The sequence below is a fragment of the Meles meles genome, chromosome 12 (assembly GCF_922984935.1).
Source record: "Meles meles chromosome 12, mMelMel3.1 paternal haplotype, whole genome shotgun sequence".
Taxonomy (NCBI): Eukaryota; Metazoa; Chordata; class Mammalia; order Carnivora; family Mustelidae; genus Meles; species Meles meles.
This window is the reverse complement of record NC_060077.1, coordinates 11,785,087-11,804,122: the sequence shown is the minus strand read 5'-3', so window position 1 is coordinate 11,804,122 and position 19,036 is coordinate 11,785,087. Positions and strand designations below refer to the sequence as shown.

Here is a 19,036-nt window from a genome sequence, read left to right as displayed (position 1 = left end):
GCAATTGTCCATCAGGTTAGAAAAAGGGCCACTGCTTTTAACACTTACTTTTAAAAACTTGCCACGTGGTCTGACTAACAGATTTCTAACAGCACTGTTGTTTTTTTTTGTTTTGTTTTGTTGTTTTTTTTAAATAAGAAAATAACTGTAGAAATTAACTTTATAGCCAACTTCTGTTAATTTGGAAGAACAATTAAAGCAAGACTCCTCTATGTCATGAAAACAAATATAGCTTAAAAAATTGCTCTAATTTGGGGTGCCTGGGTGGCTCAGTCAGTTGGGCATCTGCCTTGAGCTCAGGTCCTAATCCATGCTCCTAGGATCAAGCCCCATGCTGGGCTCCCTGCTCAGCGGGGAGCACGCCTCTCCCTCTCTCTCTGCCCCTCCCCGTTTGTGTTCTCTCTCTCTCTCTCGCTGTGAAATAAATAAGTAAAATCTTTAAAAAATTTTTTTTAAAAAATTGCTCTAATTCTAACTTGGTATTAATTTCCTCCCCAATATTGTTTTAAAATAAAAGACCATTAGATCCTTTGTACATTGTCTCCTAAACTGACTCCTGTTAGTTAGGGAAATTGAACAGGACAAAAATGACTATCAAAAGGAACCAAACTGTGTGTGTTTTGCTAACTGGAGATACTTAGGCCAAATGCACTTGAATCAAGATGAAAACCAAGTAGCCCCAAAAAGCTCTCTAAAATTGCTATAGACAAAAGTTACACTGGTTTAAATCAGTGCTTTTTAAAACCTTTCTGACCATGAGCCTGCAGTAAGAAACACTCAGTATACACAGTATACTCAGTATACATACAGATGACACCAAGAGCTTCACAGAACAGTATTAAATATTTTATATCCACCTTACCTGTTTAATAAAAATGCCAGCTATCAAACTCATTTCACAATCCACAGCTGGAAAAATACTGATTTACATGGAGCTCCAAGTCCAATGAGAAAAGACAGATCTTTAGGGAAATTCACTGTCCTGTCTGCCTGCTCTGTGTTCTTCCTACATGGAAGAACTAAAACAAGAACCGCTAAAACAAGAACCTTCGAGTGGACATGAGCTTCTAGAACAGACTCTCACAAGCTATATAATCTACTCCCTGAAGGATGCTGGCGGCAGGGGCCGAACAGCACTGTAACAAGCCCACAATGAGGCCCATGAACAAGAATCTCCACCAGTGAAACCTGTGTATCTCTCTGCACACGCTCTCCTGCTGGAGGTGCCAGTGGACGGAGGACTGGTCAAGAGGAGGACAGTGGCAGAACAAAAAGCCTGCATCATCCATTAACTTATGAATAAGCAACATTTGTTACTAGAAAACAAAACATCCTTTTCAAGCCCTTCCAGCTTTTATGGAGGGCTGCCCTTGCCTCCATCTCACCCCTCCATAAAAAAAACCCACAAGTTTCAGTGTTTAGCTTTCCTGCCCCTTGACTTGCTTTTCATGGGCATTTGTTAGGGAATGCAGTTAATCCTAAGGAATCTGAAAAGGCGGAGAGGACCCTAAGCTTAGATCTCAAGGGTCTGCATGAAGCACTTCAGGTATATCCCCTGTGCACAAACCCATTACTCAGTCTGTGCAGAGTTGCCAGTGTTAGTCCCTGGGACATCCTACCTTGACACCAAGTGGCAGTGATCCGTGCTCTGCTTCCTGAGAGCTGTTGGAGGCATGTCTTTTCCATATGTGCTCCAATCAAGGCCTATTCAGAACTAGTCCATCAAGTGACCCTGAGTGCCTCTGGAAAGGCACTTCCGTCACTTGGAAGGTTCTTGTAGAACTATATCAAGAACTTATAACTAAAGATCATGTCAAAGCTGGTGTTAAGCCTTAATTTTAGAAGCCTGATTTCTCCTCATTTGTAGGCATATCCAGAAACTGGGGCCAAAGGACCTGGCCTATGTGTAAGCCTGGCCCTGCCTGCCCAATTCCACCACACAGATGAGACCCAAGCCTGGCTCTGCAGTCCCTATCTGAAGGTCTAGTTAGTGCTGGGGACGCACAAAATTACTAAAATCATCATTAAAAAAAAATTTAAAAGTCTGTATGGATACTGTTCTTAGAACCTGAAGAAGGTTCTTGGAGTTCTCTGAGGCGCTCACTAGTTTTCAAACTCCCTTCTTTGGAACTGGCAGGGTCCCTTGTACGTGCTGGAGGCAACGGGAAAAAAGCAAGTGGAGCTCTGTGCCCTCCGTCTGGGTTTCCACCAAAATCATACCACTTTTCTCTTTCACCTGTTGGAGCAGTGAACTGGCAATTTCTTTAAAGGATTTTGTTAACATCTAAAAACCTCCGCCCTAGATAAACAAGGAACCATGGGAACCACAGAAGCTCTAGCACCTCTGTCTTCCTTTCTTCTCTGCGATTTCAAAGAGCTCGGCGCCATCGTACTGCCACAGAAGCGCACACGCAGCTCCTCAAAGCAGCTGTTCCCAAGCTGACAAACCAACTGGCAGACTCAAATTACAAGCCTCGTGTACATACTTCTGCATTTTGTTTTTTTAATGGAATTGCACAAGGCACCAGAAAACCTGACAGAAGTTAAATAAATCTTTCCCCACTCAAAAATACCAAAATACTCAGGGCTTTAAGCCCAAGTTTTCCTTTTTTAGGATATATAACAGGTATTTCGTTTCTTCCTCACCTCATATTTAATGTAATATCAAGCTCAGCATACAATTCTAATCCATTCGTCTTGATTTACTAATCCTAGGTAAGAATACATGTTGGCTTCCCTCCCCTTCTTAAATAATGTTCAGCTGGCTGCATTTGCAACAGCATATTTTCGTCTCTTCCTTTTCCTCTTTTTGACTAATTTCTTTCTTATTGTGGTCTAGAATTTCTTGTTGCTTAAAACTGCCTTTAGGGGCTAAGTCTGTAATATAATGATGATTCATGTTTTCAACTACTTCTCTCGGAATTCTGATCTAAAGTTAGATTACTGGGGTGAGACAACTGATTCCAAATTCTTGCTTTCTTTCTTCTCTCTGTGCACTGCATCCTCCCCTCCCCCGCGCCCCAGCTTTACTGAGATATAACTAACGTATAACAAAGGTTTCTTTTTAGAAGCCAAACAATTCTCTATCTCTGTATCAGACTAAGGAAGATTCCAGCATTCCTCTTTTCTTGTACCCTGCCTTCTCCCACCCCCAACATCAGATAGCCCTGCCATATGGCACGTCAGCAGCACCAAACCAGAAACTTACTTCCTCTGCTGTGTCCTTCTCTATCCGAACTATCTTGTTTTCCCAGTAGATTCGCTGAGATTCCAGCTGGCTTGTTAGTAAATACGAATACTGGAAACATAGAGAATAGACACCAAAGCATAAATCACTAAGTTTCTTAAATTCAATTAAAACTCAACATTTAATCCCCTAAGGAAGAGTAGGTATAACCATCAGAATGTGTATTACATCTTGGTTACACTCTACTCAACAAACCAGGGAATATAGAGATGTCAATTACACTCCTGTCCTGGGGCTTACCATCTAGTCTGGACAAGGTAAGCAGAACAATGCACGTTAACAAATACATTTCTGTTCAAGCTAACTTAAAGAACCACAGGTTTTTAAATCAAAATATAAGTGAAATCTGCTCAGCCCCCTCCAGGAAGCTGTCCCTGTCCCACCCCGCCTTGGGTTAAGCAGTCCTCTCAGTTCCCTCAGTACGGTGCCTATCATTAACAGCACTTAACCACCAGGTCTCTCTGACAAGACTATCAACTTGTTCAAAGTGAGGGTTCTACCTTTATTTCTGTAGTCCCAGTGCCTGGCACATGCTGGACATCAAGAAACGTTTGCTATCTGACTGCATGAATGGATGAACAGTGCAGTGTAACAGCAGAGAACGGATAGATGGCTTATGACAGTAGGTCTGGCAGGGCTTCTGAGAGAAGGGGAGATTTGGGAGGGTTTTCGACAGACAGGAGGAGGTAAAGACAGAGATCTGATTCCAGAGAACTATTGGCCCCATATGTGAGCTGTAGACATTCAGGAACTCTTCAAGATGAAGCAGTCACATCAATGAGGCAAGGGTGCAAGGTATGGACAGATGGAGCCTTATGGAAGGCTCTCAGGTATTACATCGAGAAATGTGGGCCAGGGAGTGGCAACATCACATCTGCACTTCAGAAAGACCATTCTAGAAGACTAAAAGAGATGTGAATGTGTTTGTGAGCTAGAGAAGGGAATGAAGATGTAAGAGAGAGAGAAAGGCCAGATGGGGCAATGTGTGTGTGTCCCCTGAATGGGCAGTGGGGGCTGATCAATGCTGCACTCCCAGCACCAGGAAGAGCGGCCGACAGAGAGCAGCCCTTGATAAACATTTGCTGAATGATTATACTTAAGTGTTAATGTGGAAGGGTTGCTATTCTAAAAACTTAATGTAAAAGGTTTAAATTTTTTTCGTATCAATACAATTAATAGTAAAACATCATTTAGGTCATTCTACTGAATCTATTAGACCATAGAAATCTGGAGATGAGCAAGTTTTCAAATATCCATTTCTTCCTGAAGTTGTTTTTTTTTTTTTTTTTTAAGATTTTATTTATTTATTTGAGAGAGCAAGCGAGCACGGGAGAGCGTGTGCACGCACACGCACATAAACAGGGGGAGGAGTGAAGGGGAAGGGGGCAAGCAGACTCCATGCTGAGCGCAGAGCCTGACCTGGGGCTCAGTATCACTCAACCAGACTGCCTTTGGCTCAGGTCATGAACCTGGGGTCCTGAGATGGAGCCCGGCATTGGGCTCCCTGCTCAGTGGGGCGCCTGCTTCTCCCTCTCCGCGTTCCCCCTGCTTATGCTTGCATGCTCTCTCTGGTCAAATAAGTTTTTAAAAATCTTAAAACAAAAAGAAAAACAAGACTCCTGTTAAACTTCTCCTTCATTAATGTAAACTTTACAGTACAATCTTATAGTAGATGGTATTTATTGCTTCAGTGAAAACTCAGACTGTGCTAATTTTGTTGACTATATGTATACTCCCAAATGGCTTTATTTAGCATCAAATCCATAAATTACGTACTTTGAGTATATATGTGTCTAATTCATACAATGTCTAAGATATACACAAAAGCTTCCTGGGTTTGGAGGGATGCTACTGGGGTTTCCTCCTTCTGAACTGCTCAGTTTCCAACTGCTACTGGGATGCCATCGGGCAGATTCTCAACTTTGTTTTACTGCAGCTAGAGGACCACCTTAATATTGAGCTGGAGACAATAAGGAACATCACATTTAAAATAATAAGGCATGGTGAGACTTAGACTTTCAAAGAAGATTATCAGACAGAATAAAAATATTTTAATAATCCTTCTCAGCCATGATGTAACTTTTTAAAAAGTTGACATACATACAGAAGAAATGCCAAAATTAAAAGCCCAAGTCACTTTTTAAGTTAGTACAGTAAAAAGAAGTAAAAAAAGGTACTTAGTAATTACTAATAAAGTATCTTACCTCTAACTGTAAGGCATCTATTTTCTCTTCCTGGCAAGTATCACCCTCACATTCGTACTGTACGATCTTTCCATCTGTTTTACTTGCAACCAGTCGATGGACATAGTTATCTAAAGAAAAGAATGAACGCATCAATCAAGGCTGGTTTGGCTTCTTTCTTCACAATGAAAAGAGTCTGCCTACACGCTGAACTTTGACAAATTTTTGTTTTTATGTGTTCTAAATTAAATGCCTTGCGATACTTCTGTACAAGTGGGCTAAATCATTTGAAATTAAGCAGGAGTGAGAGGGCAAGTATGGCAGTGTTAACTCTCTTTATAATGTGCAATTCAGGCCATTAGTAGGAAATAGTGCCCTATGGGGCACCATGAGAATTTGAGTTTGCCGCAGCTGTCGGGAAGATTTCAAGCTGGAAGAGAAAGCGGAGAGGTTCTGAGGGAGAGATGTTCATGCAGAACGATTCCGAATTAGGAAATGAGACAGTGTTCACCTCCGGCATAGTCCCAGACTCGATGGTTGGTGAGCTGCATGGCATATGTGTGCTGCGTTTCCTCAAAGTGCTTATAAGCATGTCGACTCACATATCGTCCACATCCTATGTGGCCACATATTAAACAAATCCACAGGTTCTGTCAGAGAAGGTAAGACCTTCATTAGTTATACAAAAACACATGACTTGGCTCACTCAGAGTGGGAAGGGGCCCGACAGAGAATGAAGCTGAGTTGTTTCTACAGGAGTTTTGAATAAACATTTTTATTTGTTTATTTTAAAGGTTTTTATTTACTTGACACAGAGAGAGACAATGAGAGAGGCAACACAAGCAGGGGGAGTGGGCAAGAGAGAAGCAGGCCTCTCGCAGAGTGGGCAGCCTGATGTGGGGCTCAATCCCAGACCCGTGGGATCATGGGATCATGACCTGAGCGGAAGCCAGACACCTAACAACTGAATCTCCCAGGTGCCCCTAAATCTATGTTTAAAACCCAAAAAGCAAGGATGCTTTTACAGGTCAATCATTTTCTCTTTCTGGGTTTTAAGGAACTCTAAGTAAACAGCAAGACAAATATTCACAGTTTATCAGCAAAAGTCTAGTCCTCTTCAAAAAACAAAGAATAAAAAGCAGAGAGTATTTTGCTTAAGAATATAAAATAATTTATTTATACATCTTGCCTGACCCTAGACAAAAAGAAAAAAAAAAAAAAGACTCAGCCTGAAAAAGAATTGAAAAGAATTGAAGCAAACCCCAGACCATGAAAGCCATGCTCACTGTTCTTTCCCAGCAGTCGGCCAATACTTACTTCCTGCACACCACACTCGAAACACTTATTCTCTTCCACTGGCTCTGGTGTTTGGCAGTACCGGCACACGGGACACCTAGCCAGGACACCAAACGAGAATGGTACAGACGGAATACAAGAGACGGCTGTTACAGAATCAAAAGTCAAAAACTGCATTTTAAATCTTCGGTCTCTTACATACTGCATGTTTATCATAACTAATGGTATCTCTCGAAGAACGCTTGTAAGTTACTCTCAAAAGAAGTGAAAAAAATACAAAATCTTTATGAAGGAAGAATGAAAGGAATGAGTCTTGATCTGCTTCATGCCTTCTTCCATTTTTCTGTCTATGCTTGATCAAAGAACTAAATGTGTACAGGCTAGAATTAGGGACTTTAGATAAGTTAATTTTATGTCCGGGTATCTGTAAGGTATTTTTATTTCAAGCGATCTACTTTATTTCCCAAAGATCTAAGTCACTCAAAAGATACTCTGTCTTCTCTAGGTTGCTCCCAAGAGTTAAAATTAAAATCTGTAATAAATTTCACCAAAAGTAAGTGAATACTGGAACACACATGGCATGTTAGCATACAATAAATGTGTGGAAGAGGATAGCAGTGCCAAGTACTCAAGTTTCAATTTACAAGAAGTCAATTAAAACGGCACTGAAGGCAAACTCAGAAACAAACTCAGAAACAGGGAGCAGAAAGGTAGATGGATACTAGGGTCTGCGGAGGGGGGGGGGGCGGCAATCAGGAGATGTTGGTCAAAGGTTACAAGGTTTCAATTATACAAGATTGAATCAATTCTGGAGAACTGTTGTTCCTCAGTGTGACTATGGCTGACAATATTATATTGTTTTGAAATTTGCTAAGAAGATAGACTTTGGGTGTTCTTACTACACACACACACATACACACGAAAAACAGGAAAATGATAAAGGTGTGAGGTAAGATATGTTTATTAGCTTGGTTGTGAACATTTCATAAAGTATATGTATACTGAGTCATCAGGTTGTACATTTTATTTATTTTTAAAGATTTTATTTATTTATTTGAAAGAATAAGCAGGGGGAGCAGCAGGCAGAGGGAGAAACAGACTTCCTGCTGAGCAAGGAGCCCGACGCAGGGCTTGATTCCAGGACCCAGGATCATGACCTGAACCGAAGGCAGATGCCTAACTGAGTGAGCCACCCAGGAGCTCCAGGTTGTACATTTTAAATATACTCAGTTTCTTAAAGATTTTATTTTAACCCCAACATGGGGCTTGAACTCATGACCCCAAGATCAAGAGTCACACACTCTAGAATGAACCAGCCAGGCACCCCTAAATACACAGTTTTTTGGTGATCAATTATACTTCAGTAAAGCTGGGGGAAAAGGCCATTAAAAAATCCATTAATGGGGTGCCTGGGTGGCTCAGTGGTTAAGCCACTGCCTTTGGCTCAGATAATGATCCCGGAGTCCCTGGATCGAGTCCCACATCAGGCTCCCAGCTCCGTGGGGAGTCTGCTTCTCCCTCTGACCTTCTTCCCTCTCATGCTCTCTCTCTCTCAAATAAAATAAATAAAATCTTTTTAAAAATTCCATTAATGCCTTTCTATTATACTCAAGACAAGTAACACTAAGTACCAGTCATGAATATTTCTGTCAGATGGGCAAAAATTATAGAAAGCAGGTTATAATTGAAGCTAATTGTGATCTAGCGCTAAGAAGAAAGAATACTTACGATATAACTAGTATTCATTTGTTACCCAACTGAGTAAACAAAACAAAGTAAAGACAATTAGCAGGAAGAACATGAGGTTCTTATCACATATAACAAGGCTTGATCTATATTTCCTAAGAGAAAGCTAAATGCTAAATGATCTAGTCGCTACGTTTAGTATCAAAAGAGAAGCCTGATATGCACCCAGACATGATGTTAACAGCAGCATTATCAACAATAGCCAAATTATGGAAGCAGTGTCCATTAAAAGATAAACGGATAAAAAAAGATGGGACATATACATACACTGGAATATTACTCAGTCATCAAAAAGAATGAAATCTTGCCATTTGCAACAATGTGGCTGGAGCTAGTGAGGACAATGCTAAGCAAAATTGGTCAGCCAGAGAAAGACAAATACCGTATGATTTCACTCATAGGTGAAATTTAAGAAAACAACAAGCAAAGGGAAGCGAGAGGGAGACAAACAAGAGACAGACTCCTAACCACAGAGACCACCACACTGCTGGTAACAGAGGGGAAGGGGGGAATGGGTGGACTAGGTGACAGGATGAAGGAGGGCGCTTGTGATGAGCACAGGGTGATGTATGGAAGTGCTGAATCACTATACTGCACACCTGAAACTAAGGTAACACAGTATGTTAACTGGAATTTAAATAAACACTTCAAAAAGAGAGAAGCTAGAAGACAAATTTGAAGAAACAATGAAATGGCAGCTGTAATGAGCAGCGAGCTATCTTGTCAAAGGTCCAGACTAGCTCTGTGTCATTCCTTTGGTCTGTGTGGCAGCTGCGGTAGTGGTTGGATAAAAAAACAAAACACGAATTCTGAAATCTTATTTCCTGTATTATGTCAGAATGATCTTTCTAAAGCATAAGTATGATCCTGAGGAAAAAAAGGGAGAAAACTACAAAAGTCACCTTATCTGTACTATACATGTAGTATTCTGTAACATACCATCTCATTGATTAAAAGGTCATTAGCAGTTTACTAAATGCTTCCTTCTCCTTAAAAATAACTTTTGAGTTGTCATCTTATTTTCCTGAGGAGATATTTGGGGAAAACTTCCCAGAAGTCCTTCTCTGACATCGCCCTGTGTTCAAAAACTACTCTTCAAGACTGCATACCAATGCTGCCTCCTCCATGTAGCCCTTCTTGAACACCTCCAGTGGGGAAGCCATCTGTATCTTCCTCTGATTTCTACCTTGAATTGTATGCACTTATGTAAGCTCCCTTAGCTGACCGAACTTCCCTGAGGAGGATCTATGTTTGATTCTCTCCCGTCAGCGGCCAGCAGTATACAATGCATGTACTGAGGCTCAAAACGTATTTGCTGAAGGAACTGTGTATTTTTGAGGCTAGCTGTCAGGTCTGTCTATACAGAGGGTTGAATTCTAGTCCCGATCTGGTCTTCTCTGCAGAACGCTTTCAACATGCTGTTTTTTCATTTCTGGATCTGTTACCTCCTCTCTAAAATGAGGAGGCTGGACAATATGGTTCCTGAGCAAACTTCTAAACTTTAAAATGCTATGCTTCTGGGGCAGTTAACGTACACTGAGAGTAAAACTGGAGTGGCAGGGGACAAAGAAGTGTCCAAAACGTAAATGGTGTTGCAGACGGACACAAAATACAGATGAACACTTTGTGGAATGCACACATCTTAGTGTGGCATTATTCAAGGCGAATTTAAACCTGGACAATTCTTTGAAAAGGCCCCACAAGAAACCCCAGAGGGAGCTTTAGAATTAGGGTAAGATTCATGTCAAGCTTAACAGGCTAGAGAAAACCCTGGGTTTCTTTATCTGCTCAAGAGTATTTTCTGAGCTCCTACTATGTGCCAGTTCTCCTGCCAAGGGTGAGGGCACAGCAGTGAGCAAGCCAGACAAGGTCCCTGCTCTGTGAAAGCTGCCATTCTTTTGGTCACGTCGGGGTAGAAAAGAGATTCCTGTGGATGTTCACAGTTTATAAAAGGAACAACTCTTGATTTGAAAGAACAAAAACCAAGGTACAGTTTACACCTCAGTTCTTTGCCTGCGCCATGCCACCCTACAAATAAGGCCTCTACTACAGTGGGAAACAGGGCAGTGGGGGTGGATGGGTGCTTCAGACTTAGTGACTGCTATTACTACTGGCCACTGTGCCACCACCAACATAGAAATCTGAAATGCTAGACTACCACAGCCCGAATGGTAAGAAAGCCAAAGTAAATAGTCAACATCAGATGATAAAGGAGATTTTAGACCTAGACTTCATTGAGGGAGAAGAGCCTCAAAGGTTCTTAGAAGCAAACAATTCATGCTGCTTTTGGAAATCCCACACAGATTCTGAATCAACATACTAAGGAGGAGGTGTTGTAAGAATGCTGACTGCTTACCACATGAACTGAGGCAAGTGCAGAAAAACGGAAGGGCCTTCCAAGTGACCTCTACACTGTCATGGTGCTCACGTGTAAAGTCGAGCACTTGGAATGGTTCACTTTTGGTGGTGGCTATTTTTAATTCTGGGAAAGGGGAATAACGGGCTTTGAGAGGGTGGGGGACTAGCTCCTACACTCACGTGGTGTCGTCCCAGCGCTGCAGGCACTGGCTGTGGAAGCTGTGGTTACATAACGTGGTGAGGATGCCGTTCACGGACTCGTCCATGCGCTCCAGACATACCGTGCACTTGGGGAGCTCGGTCAGGTCCATCACGGGGAGGCTGGCGCCCTACAGGGAAATATCTCACGTAAGCCTCACTCTTCATCTGTGGTTCTAATATATATGTTTTTAACACTAGTTTTCCTGCTGCTTTTTGACTCCTGGCAGGATGTTGCTAACACTTTTGCTCTGTGCAAATAACTTACGTTGGTAAGATTTTCATCGCAACAAATACTGACTGAGCACCTAGCTTCCTGGCGCTGTGCAAGGCACTGGGGACAGGGTGGCCAATAAGCCAACAAAGATCCCTGCCCTCACGGAGCTGATACTCTGGAGGGGAGACTACCATCAAAAACTTAAAAGAGAATCTAAAGTGTTACCAGACTCCTGGCCCTACTTCTAAGGCTCTGTAACTAGAACAGAACACATGAATAAAAGGAAAACTTAACACTTTCTACAAAGTGATAATAGTATCAACAACACTGCTTTATTCATTTATTTAATACACACTTATTGAGTCCTTGCTATGTGTGCCAAACACTGTTCTAGCTGTAGCACAATGGTGAGCAAAACGGACACGCTCAGTCCCAACCAACCAAATCAGGCCTGTCCTCAAAGAGCTTAAAATCTGTTACAGAGAGACAAAAGTCAAATTTTTTAAATTACCAGTGGTCATAATCATAATGCTATAATCACAAGTACCAGTGGTCATAAGTGCTATGAAAGAAGTTTAGGAAGCTATAGCAGGGTGTGAAATAGGGGGCATAATGGTCTGTAGGCAACCCCTGCTCCCCCCCCCCAAGACAGTGGCTGACGTGAGCCTGCCAGCTGAACATGAGCAGGAAACACTGAACCGAAGATGGGAGGTATGCACAGAAGGACATGCTGAGAAAAATCACATTTCTCTATGGTCCCTGAAGAGAAGCTTTTCACAGGAACTCTCTCAAGAAGCCATGTTCATTTAGAGAAAAAAAATCTCTAAATTGGCACAAAGGAAGCCTGATTATATCATTTGTCAATTTTTATTTTACCTCATCTAATGATAGAACAATCAAACCAGAGCTTATTTCCATTAAGCTAATTTCAAAGCAAAAACACTTTTAGGTCTACTTTAAAAGAAAGAAAATCTTAAAAATATAACAGAGCTGAACCTACTACTTTATAAAATGATTTAAGTGAACACATTTTGTAGGAAAAGGTTCCACGGAAGATGGAAAACCAGAACAATTATAGATTGTTATCCAAACAGAATTAAAAATTAGCACAGGGACTAAGGGTTGATAGTTAAAGTAAAAATGCTTCTTTTAGGATCCAGGCCATCTGAATAGATGAACACTCAATTTTGATAACACAGATAATTTTTTTTAACATTTTGGGATACTTTTAAAAAATTGAGATAAAATTCATTTAATATAAAATCTGGATGTTTAAGTGTTCAATTCAGCAGGTTTTAGTATATTCACAAGGTTGTGCAACCCTCACCACTAATCCCAGAATATCCTTCTCACCCCCAAAAGATATCTTGTACTCAGTGCAGTCATTCCTCATCCCTTACTTCCCTCGGCCCCTGGTACCCTAACATTCAACCTATGGCATTCACACAAAAACACAAGAAAGATGTACACTTACATCTTCAGATTTCAGTACTTCAGCCCTTTCCACATACACCAGCTGGCAGACATCATCTTCTATTGAGTTGAACTGGCGGCCATTGCACGCCATATAAAAACTATCTGCATCAGCCTAGGTATACCAATGGAAAAAGGAAAAAGTTAAAATATCCTGAAAATACGCTTTTTGTTCAAGATGCATAGCTTCAATTATTCTCTTCATCAGCGTTTAAAATTTATACTTAAGAGGAGAGAAAGCAACCACCAAAAGCACCATCTAAGGAAGCAGGTTCATTAGGTGAGTCAAACACTGCGAGTCAATATCCTGCATTTCTACAATGTTTCCTGATCCACCGCAGTCTCGCTTAAACCAGCAGAAGCTGCTGAAGTGCAATAAGCTGACAGCCAATTCAACTTTAATACTCAACCAGCAATGGCCATCATTTCCCTTGATATCAGTATTTTTCCCCTCGAATCAGCACTTTCTCAGCAGCTGAAAACACTTGTTTTTGCAAAGCTTAGAACTCAATCATAATGGACGACTGTTAGGAAAGATTTCTTTTTATTTTATTTTTTTAAAGATTTAATTTATTTATTTGACAGAAACACAGTGAAAGAGAGAACACAAGCAGGGGGAGTGGGAGAGGGAGAAGCAGGCTTCCTGCCGAGCAGGGAGCCCGATGCGGGGCTCGATCCCAGGAACCTGGGATCATGACCTGAGCCAAAGGCAGACGCTTAACAACTGAGCCACCCAGGCGCCCCAGGAAAGATTTCTTTTTAAAAAACATCAGGATCTATGGTAGAGAGAACAAAGGACCGGAGGGACTGGTATGAAGTAAAAAGCCAACTCCTTTTCTTCAATAAACCAAATAATAATAATAATAATACATCACAGATCAGGAGATTTTAAACAACCCAGTGCATAATATCAAAAGCAAAACCCTTGGCCAAGCTCAAGAGGTCCAAGATGAACCAGCCTTTAAAATACTTGGAGTGGAAAATAGGGGAAACAGGCCCCTGTAGATAAAGCTCTAAAGGCATCTGTGCATCTGCGAATACGAGCACAAGTAAACCCAACCTTCTAGAATAGTAGAAAGGAACAAAGACATGATTCCAGTTTTTAAACTCAGCAATTCTGAGAGGCAGCCAGGAGGCCAAGGTTTGTCTAGATTTCAATCCCACATGGACATTAACCCAAACATAAGAAGTCGTGTGCTTTGGCCCTACCAATGCAGACAAGCTGCCTGCGGGGAAGAAGGGTTTTCTGCCAAAGGAAATGCCACACTGTCAACCTCTAGGAAGAGTTTCCCCTCTGCACCAGGCTGTCTACCCTCAGAGGATTCTGAACCTTACAACAAAAGCTTGTGAGCTTTTCTGTAGCTTTTAATTTTACTTCAATGATGTAATTCAAGTGTGGATTCTTGATTTATTTATGTTTTCTTAATATGGCCAGATGAGCTAAGCAGCTAAGGGAAGATAATCAATTCTGGACAGTTTTGTTTTGTTTTGGAGGGTGGGGGTGGGGAGCCTCCCTTTCAGGAAACAACCGGTCTTGGCTACAGTGCATTTTAGCTTCAAAATGTGAGGAGGGCAGTTAATAAATCTCTTTAATATTAAGATGAGGCAACCTAAATTGGCTTCCCCCATTCTCCAAGAGCAACGTCTTTTTCTTGAAACGCTTTGGATGAGTAAGCAGCACGGTGAGCAAGAGGATTTGCGTACCGAGGGAAGTGACTACCCAGAAATAAGGCCACCGGGAGCTGGCTACATCTGTGCCAGGGAGGACAGGCATACCCCTTCCCAGACCTCCAGTTCTGCAAATGCTTGCTAAGCGAGCACACTTCCTTGGAGGAAGGGACAAAGTCTGTGATACTGAGAAGATGACAAAATCTACTCACTACCAGATAAATGGTTCTTTTCTTGGGGGAGCTGTTTATCTGTGACAAAGAAATGTATTTTTTGAACACATGGATCTCTTTGTTTAAAATCTCAGTATTGGAAATGTAGCTTGTCTGAATATTTACTGGGCACCCAGCATCTGCCAGGCACTGTGCTACGTGCTAGGACCAGAGGAGAGAACAAAATACGCATGGTTCCTACTTCAACCCACCACTGAAATGCACGAAACAAAAGCCTGAAGCTAACTGCAAAAAACACAGAAGCAGCAGCTCTTTTATTTAAAATGCTTGCATTGTACAGAGCCCAACATTCTAAGAAACCCTGCTTTTGGTTTTGTTTTTGGTTGTGGTCCCCCCCCCACCGAGTCTTTTGTTCTAATTGTCCTCTTCACAGGATAAACTCAGAAAAAGAAAAATCCATTACGATCCGTGTTCCTTTACTGTCACAGCGATTGACCAGTGTTAAGACCATGTTTTTACTTCTCAAAAGAGAGGTCTGCTGGGCTGTCGTAAGCATGTGAGTGAAAGTGAGCCTGCACACTCTACTGAGAGGTTCTCTCTTTTTGTCCCCAAGAACTACAAAACTGAACCCCCTCCTGCCTTCCTGTGTCCTGATGAATTATAAATTCCTTACCCAAAGACTAAGTTTCCTAAGCATCACAGTACAACTATGTAAGCGTATCATATTAGAACACTACAGCATAAAGCTGAGGCCAACAGAAATTCCAGAGCTTTTAAGAGATACAGTGGAGGATTACTTTCAATAAAAATTTTCTGGTGAAAAAAAGAAAGGAAAAAGGATATAGTCAGCTGCCTAGGCTATGGAGTCAGGCTGCGTGGGTCTGAAATTTAACTCAGACACTTATTAGCTGTGTGGCTTTGGGCAAGTGACTTATCCATGCTTGTTTCCTCAACTATAAAAATGAAAGTAACAACACCTACCTCACGGCATTGTTGAGAGAACTCAAGGAGCCAATGCATGAAAAGCACTTAATAGGCCGGGCATCTAATAAGTGCTCAACAGCTGGTACCTATTTGAGCCCATTTTTTTCATTAGGCCCCAGTATTAATTTAACTTAAAGTCTTATACTAGAAGGGTATTTTTAGACCTTAGAAAATCGCTGATAGGATAAGCTCAGACCCTGAGATTCAGCATTAGCAATAAATAAGACAACTCACCTAGGTCAAGGGTTCTATCCCCATGGGGAAGAGCTAGTACAATGTTTCATAGCCTCAAACTAACATCCGTGAGCTTGTACAACATGCACTTGGTCAAAAGACAGAGGTGAAGGGGCGCCTGGGTGGCTCAGTGGGTTAAAGCCTCTGCCTTCGGCTCAGGTCATGATCCCAGGGTCCTGGGATTGAGCCCCACATCGGGCCCTCTGCTCCGTGGGGAGCCTGCTTCTCCTCTCTCTCTGCCTGCCTCTCTGCCTAGTTGTGATTTCTGTCAAATAAATAAAATATTAAAAAAAAAAAAAAGAGGTGAAGAGACTGCAGAAAAATCCATTAACAGTAATAGAAAATTTCCACAGCATTACCTGCACACTACAAAGGGTGGTCCTTGCTACAGTTTGTGGGTTTAGCAGACTTCAGACTACTTAAAAAGTCTAATACACTTTTAAACATTTTTCCCAATCTTTTTTTTTATTTAAGTTCAATTAGCGAACTTATAAAACATCATTAGTTTTTGATGTAACATTCAATGATTCATTATCCCCGATCTGTTTCAATGACTTTTCCTGTGTCATTTGCTGACTGTCCTTAACTGTCAAGTAGAAGCTATAACTAAAATATTGGCATTACACAATCTCTTGCCAAGTGATTATCTCCCCCTCCCCACACTTTTATTCCCCCTAGTGGAAAAAGAGTATGCTCTAGGATTAAAAGTGAGGGTTCAAATCCCAGCTCAGTCACTGAGGGCAAATCACTAACCTCTCCGCAGTCAGTTTCCTCATTTGTAAAACAAGGATAATAACAGTACTTACTTACTTCAAAGGGGTGTAGTGAGGACTACATGAGATAATGCACATTAAGCACTTAGCAGAGAGTGGTATAGCACAAGCAGTAAGACTGCAAATTATCATCATTATCCTTATTATTACATGTGCTACCAGATTTAAAAGGTTGCCCACTTGCCCACTGTTTGCAAAGCTCCTCAATGACCTTGGAAGGTCTCTTGACAGTCAGTGAACACAGCTGTTGAAGTACTTTTCCATTCTCACTGTCAACTTGTGAAGTGTAAGTCTGTGTGCAGGAAAGTTCAAACCTATTTTTTTTTTTTTTAATATTTGTTTGACAGAGAGAAATCACAACAAGGCAGAGAGGCAGGCAGAGAGAGAAGAGGAAGCAGGCTCCCTGCGGAGCAGAGAGCCCGATGTGGGGCTCGATCCCAGGACCCTGAGATCACGACCTGAGCCGAAGGCAGAGGCTTTAACCCACTGAGCCACCCAGGCGCCCCTATTTTTTTTTTTTTAAGATTTTATTTATTTATTTGACAGACAGATCACAAGTAGGGAGAGAGGCAGGCAGAGAGAGAGGAGGAAGCAGACTCACTGCTGAGCAGAGCCCCCAATGCGGGGCTTGATCCCAGGACCCTGGGATCATGACCTGCGCTGAAGGCAGAGGCTTAACCCACTGAGCCACCCAGGCGCCCAGTTCAAACCTATTTTAAATGTCTCACCTCAATGTGAGTGGGGTATTTTGTAAAGGTTAAAGATACCAATTGTGTACCCTCTCGTACATAGAGCGCTACACTAAGGGTTCTCTTTCTGTGGCCCGTGGAATAGGCATAAACATAATCCAACTCTCGTTTCTCTTAATTTCCTCCCCGTGGCCAATGAATGACTGCTATTGCTGTCAACTCTGGATTTCTGCAAGGAGGAAGGAGATGACAAATGGTCCTCGTGTCATGGACTCCCTTTCACCCACAAATCTTGGTAACCCGTCAGAGGCAGTGGCAAACGATCCAAAGGCAGACCGACTCTTTGCCAATCTGCAAGCAAGAACTGTTTATCTGGGCCAAATTCAGGAAGGCTGTTTACCAAGGAGGTAAGAAAGAAGTAACTTTTGACAAAGGTACATTTCAAAACCTAATGAATGAACAAATAAAACAGGTCATTAAAACAACAACAACAGGGCGCCTGGGTGGCTCAGTGGGTTAAGCCGCTGCCTTCCGCTCAGGTCATGATCTCAGGGTCCTGGGATCGAGTCCCGCATCGGGCTCTCTGCTCAGCGGCGAAGCCTGCTTCCCTCTCTCTCTCTCTCTCTGCCTGCCTCTCTGTCTACTTGTGATCTCTCTCTGTCAAATAAATAAATAAAATCTTTAAAAAAACAACAACAACAACAACAAACCAAAACCTACAGATAGGATGGCTCTTTAACAACCAGGGTAACAGCTAAAGCTTACTTCACTCTTATATTCATACAGAAATACATATACTATTAAGAATGAATACGTAAAACCAAAAGACTGTCTTCCTAACATCTTTAGAACTGAGGCACACGGAAAATGTTGCTTAATGTGAAGAGTAAAATGAAGCGAATGTCAAAATCTTCTTACATCAAAAATATCTATAATAACGTGCAAGTAATTTTCAAAACTGAAAATATCACCATCCTTTCACTGTTTCTGCATCTGTTGCAGTGATTTCCAATCAGAACTCTTAAAGCTTAAATACTTCAAGGAATGTCCCCAAATCCCTCATCACCAAAATTAAAAGTATAAAACAGATTTTATTTTCTAAAATGTGCCAGAGAGTATCTTTTAAAAAGAGAATGAAAGAAGCAGGGAACAGTGTTATAAGGGCAGATAATAATATGGTGTCAATTTCAAAAAGTTTGGGGACTACTACTCTACTGGAATATTTACTGCTGGATAACCAAACACACACAACCCTAGATTTCATACCCAATCTGCTTTATAAAAACATTATGGGTACGAATTAACGTTGAGTGTCTGCTACCGAATTTAGGAAGATTTCTAAAATAACAATACCTTAGAAGATAGGTATATCAAGAATCTTAAAAGCAAAATGTAAATCACACACAGCTAGCATCACACAGTTTCAAAAACACAGTTTCTGTGGCAAAGAGATTTTTAATATCTTAACTTTTACCTGAGCACTAAACTTTATCAGCACCATATATTGATTTGGAGTAGAGTCTCTGATGATTTTCATTTGTTCAATGACTTCATTAAATGGGGCGACAAACTTCATAAGGTCATGACTGGTCATTGTAGCAGGGACTGTGAGAATACACAGCATGGCACTGCGCCTCACATCTTCTTTTAAGGAGGTCATCTTACTAATAAGACAATAATTAGACTGTCTTGAATGGATGAGGTATGGTTAGTTCAGACAACACTAATCAGACAACTTTTACGCCCAAAATAGAAAAAAATAAACCTTATACTTCACAGATTGATTTAAACAGAGTG

General features: G+C 41.4%; 1 protein-coding gene across 1 annotated transcript in view; it reads right to left on the bottom strand.

Annotated features, from left to right (window-relative positions):
* LOC123954205 (BRCA1 associated protein) overlaps positions 1 to 19,036 on the bottom strand; it is a 29,426-nt gene that overhangs the window by 6,208 nt on the left and 4,182 nt on the right. The window contains exons 4-10 of the mRNA XM_046025162.1: positions 18,714 to 18,903; positions 12,720 to 12,833; positions 11,011 to 11,159; positions 6,748 to 6,823; positions 5,942 to 6,080; positions 5,452 to 5,561; positions 3,209 to 3,298 (exon numbers count right to left, since the gene is read on the bottom strand). Of these exons, the coding sequence (XP_045881118.1) occupies positions 3,209 to 3,298; positions 5,452 to 5,561; positions 5,942 to 6,080; positions 6,748 to 6,823; positions 11,011 to 11,159; positions 12,720 to 12,833; positions 18,714 to 18,903 (868 nt within the window). The remainder of the gene's footprint in view (positions 1 to 3,208; positions 3,299 to 5,451; positions 5,562 to 5,941; positions 6,081 to 6,747; positions 6,824 to 11,010; positions 11,160 to 12,719; positions 12,834 to 18,713; positions 18,904 to 19,036) is intronic.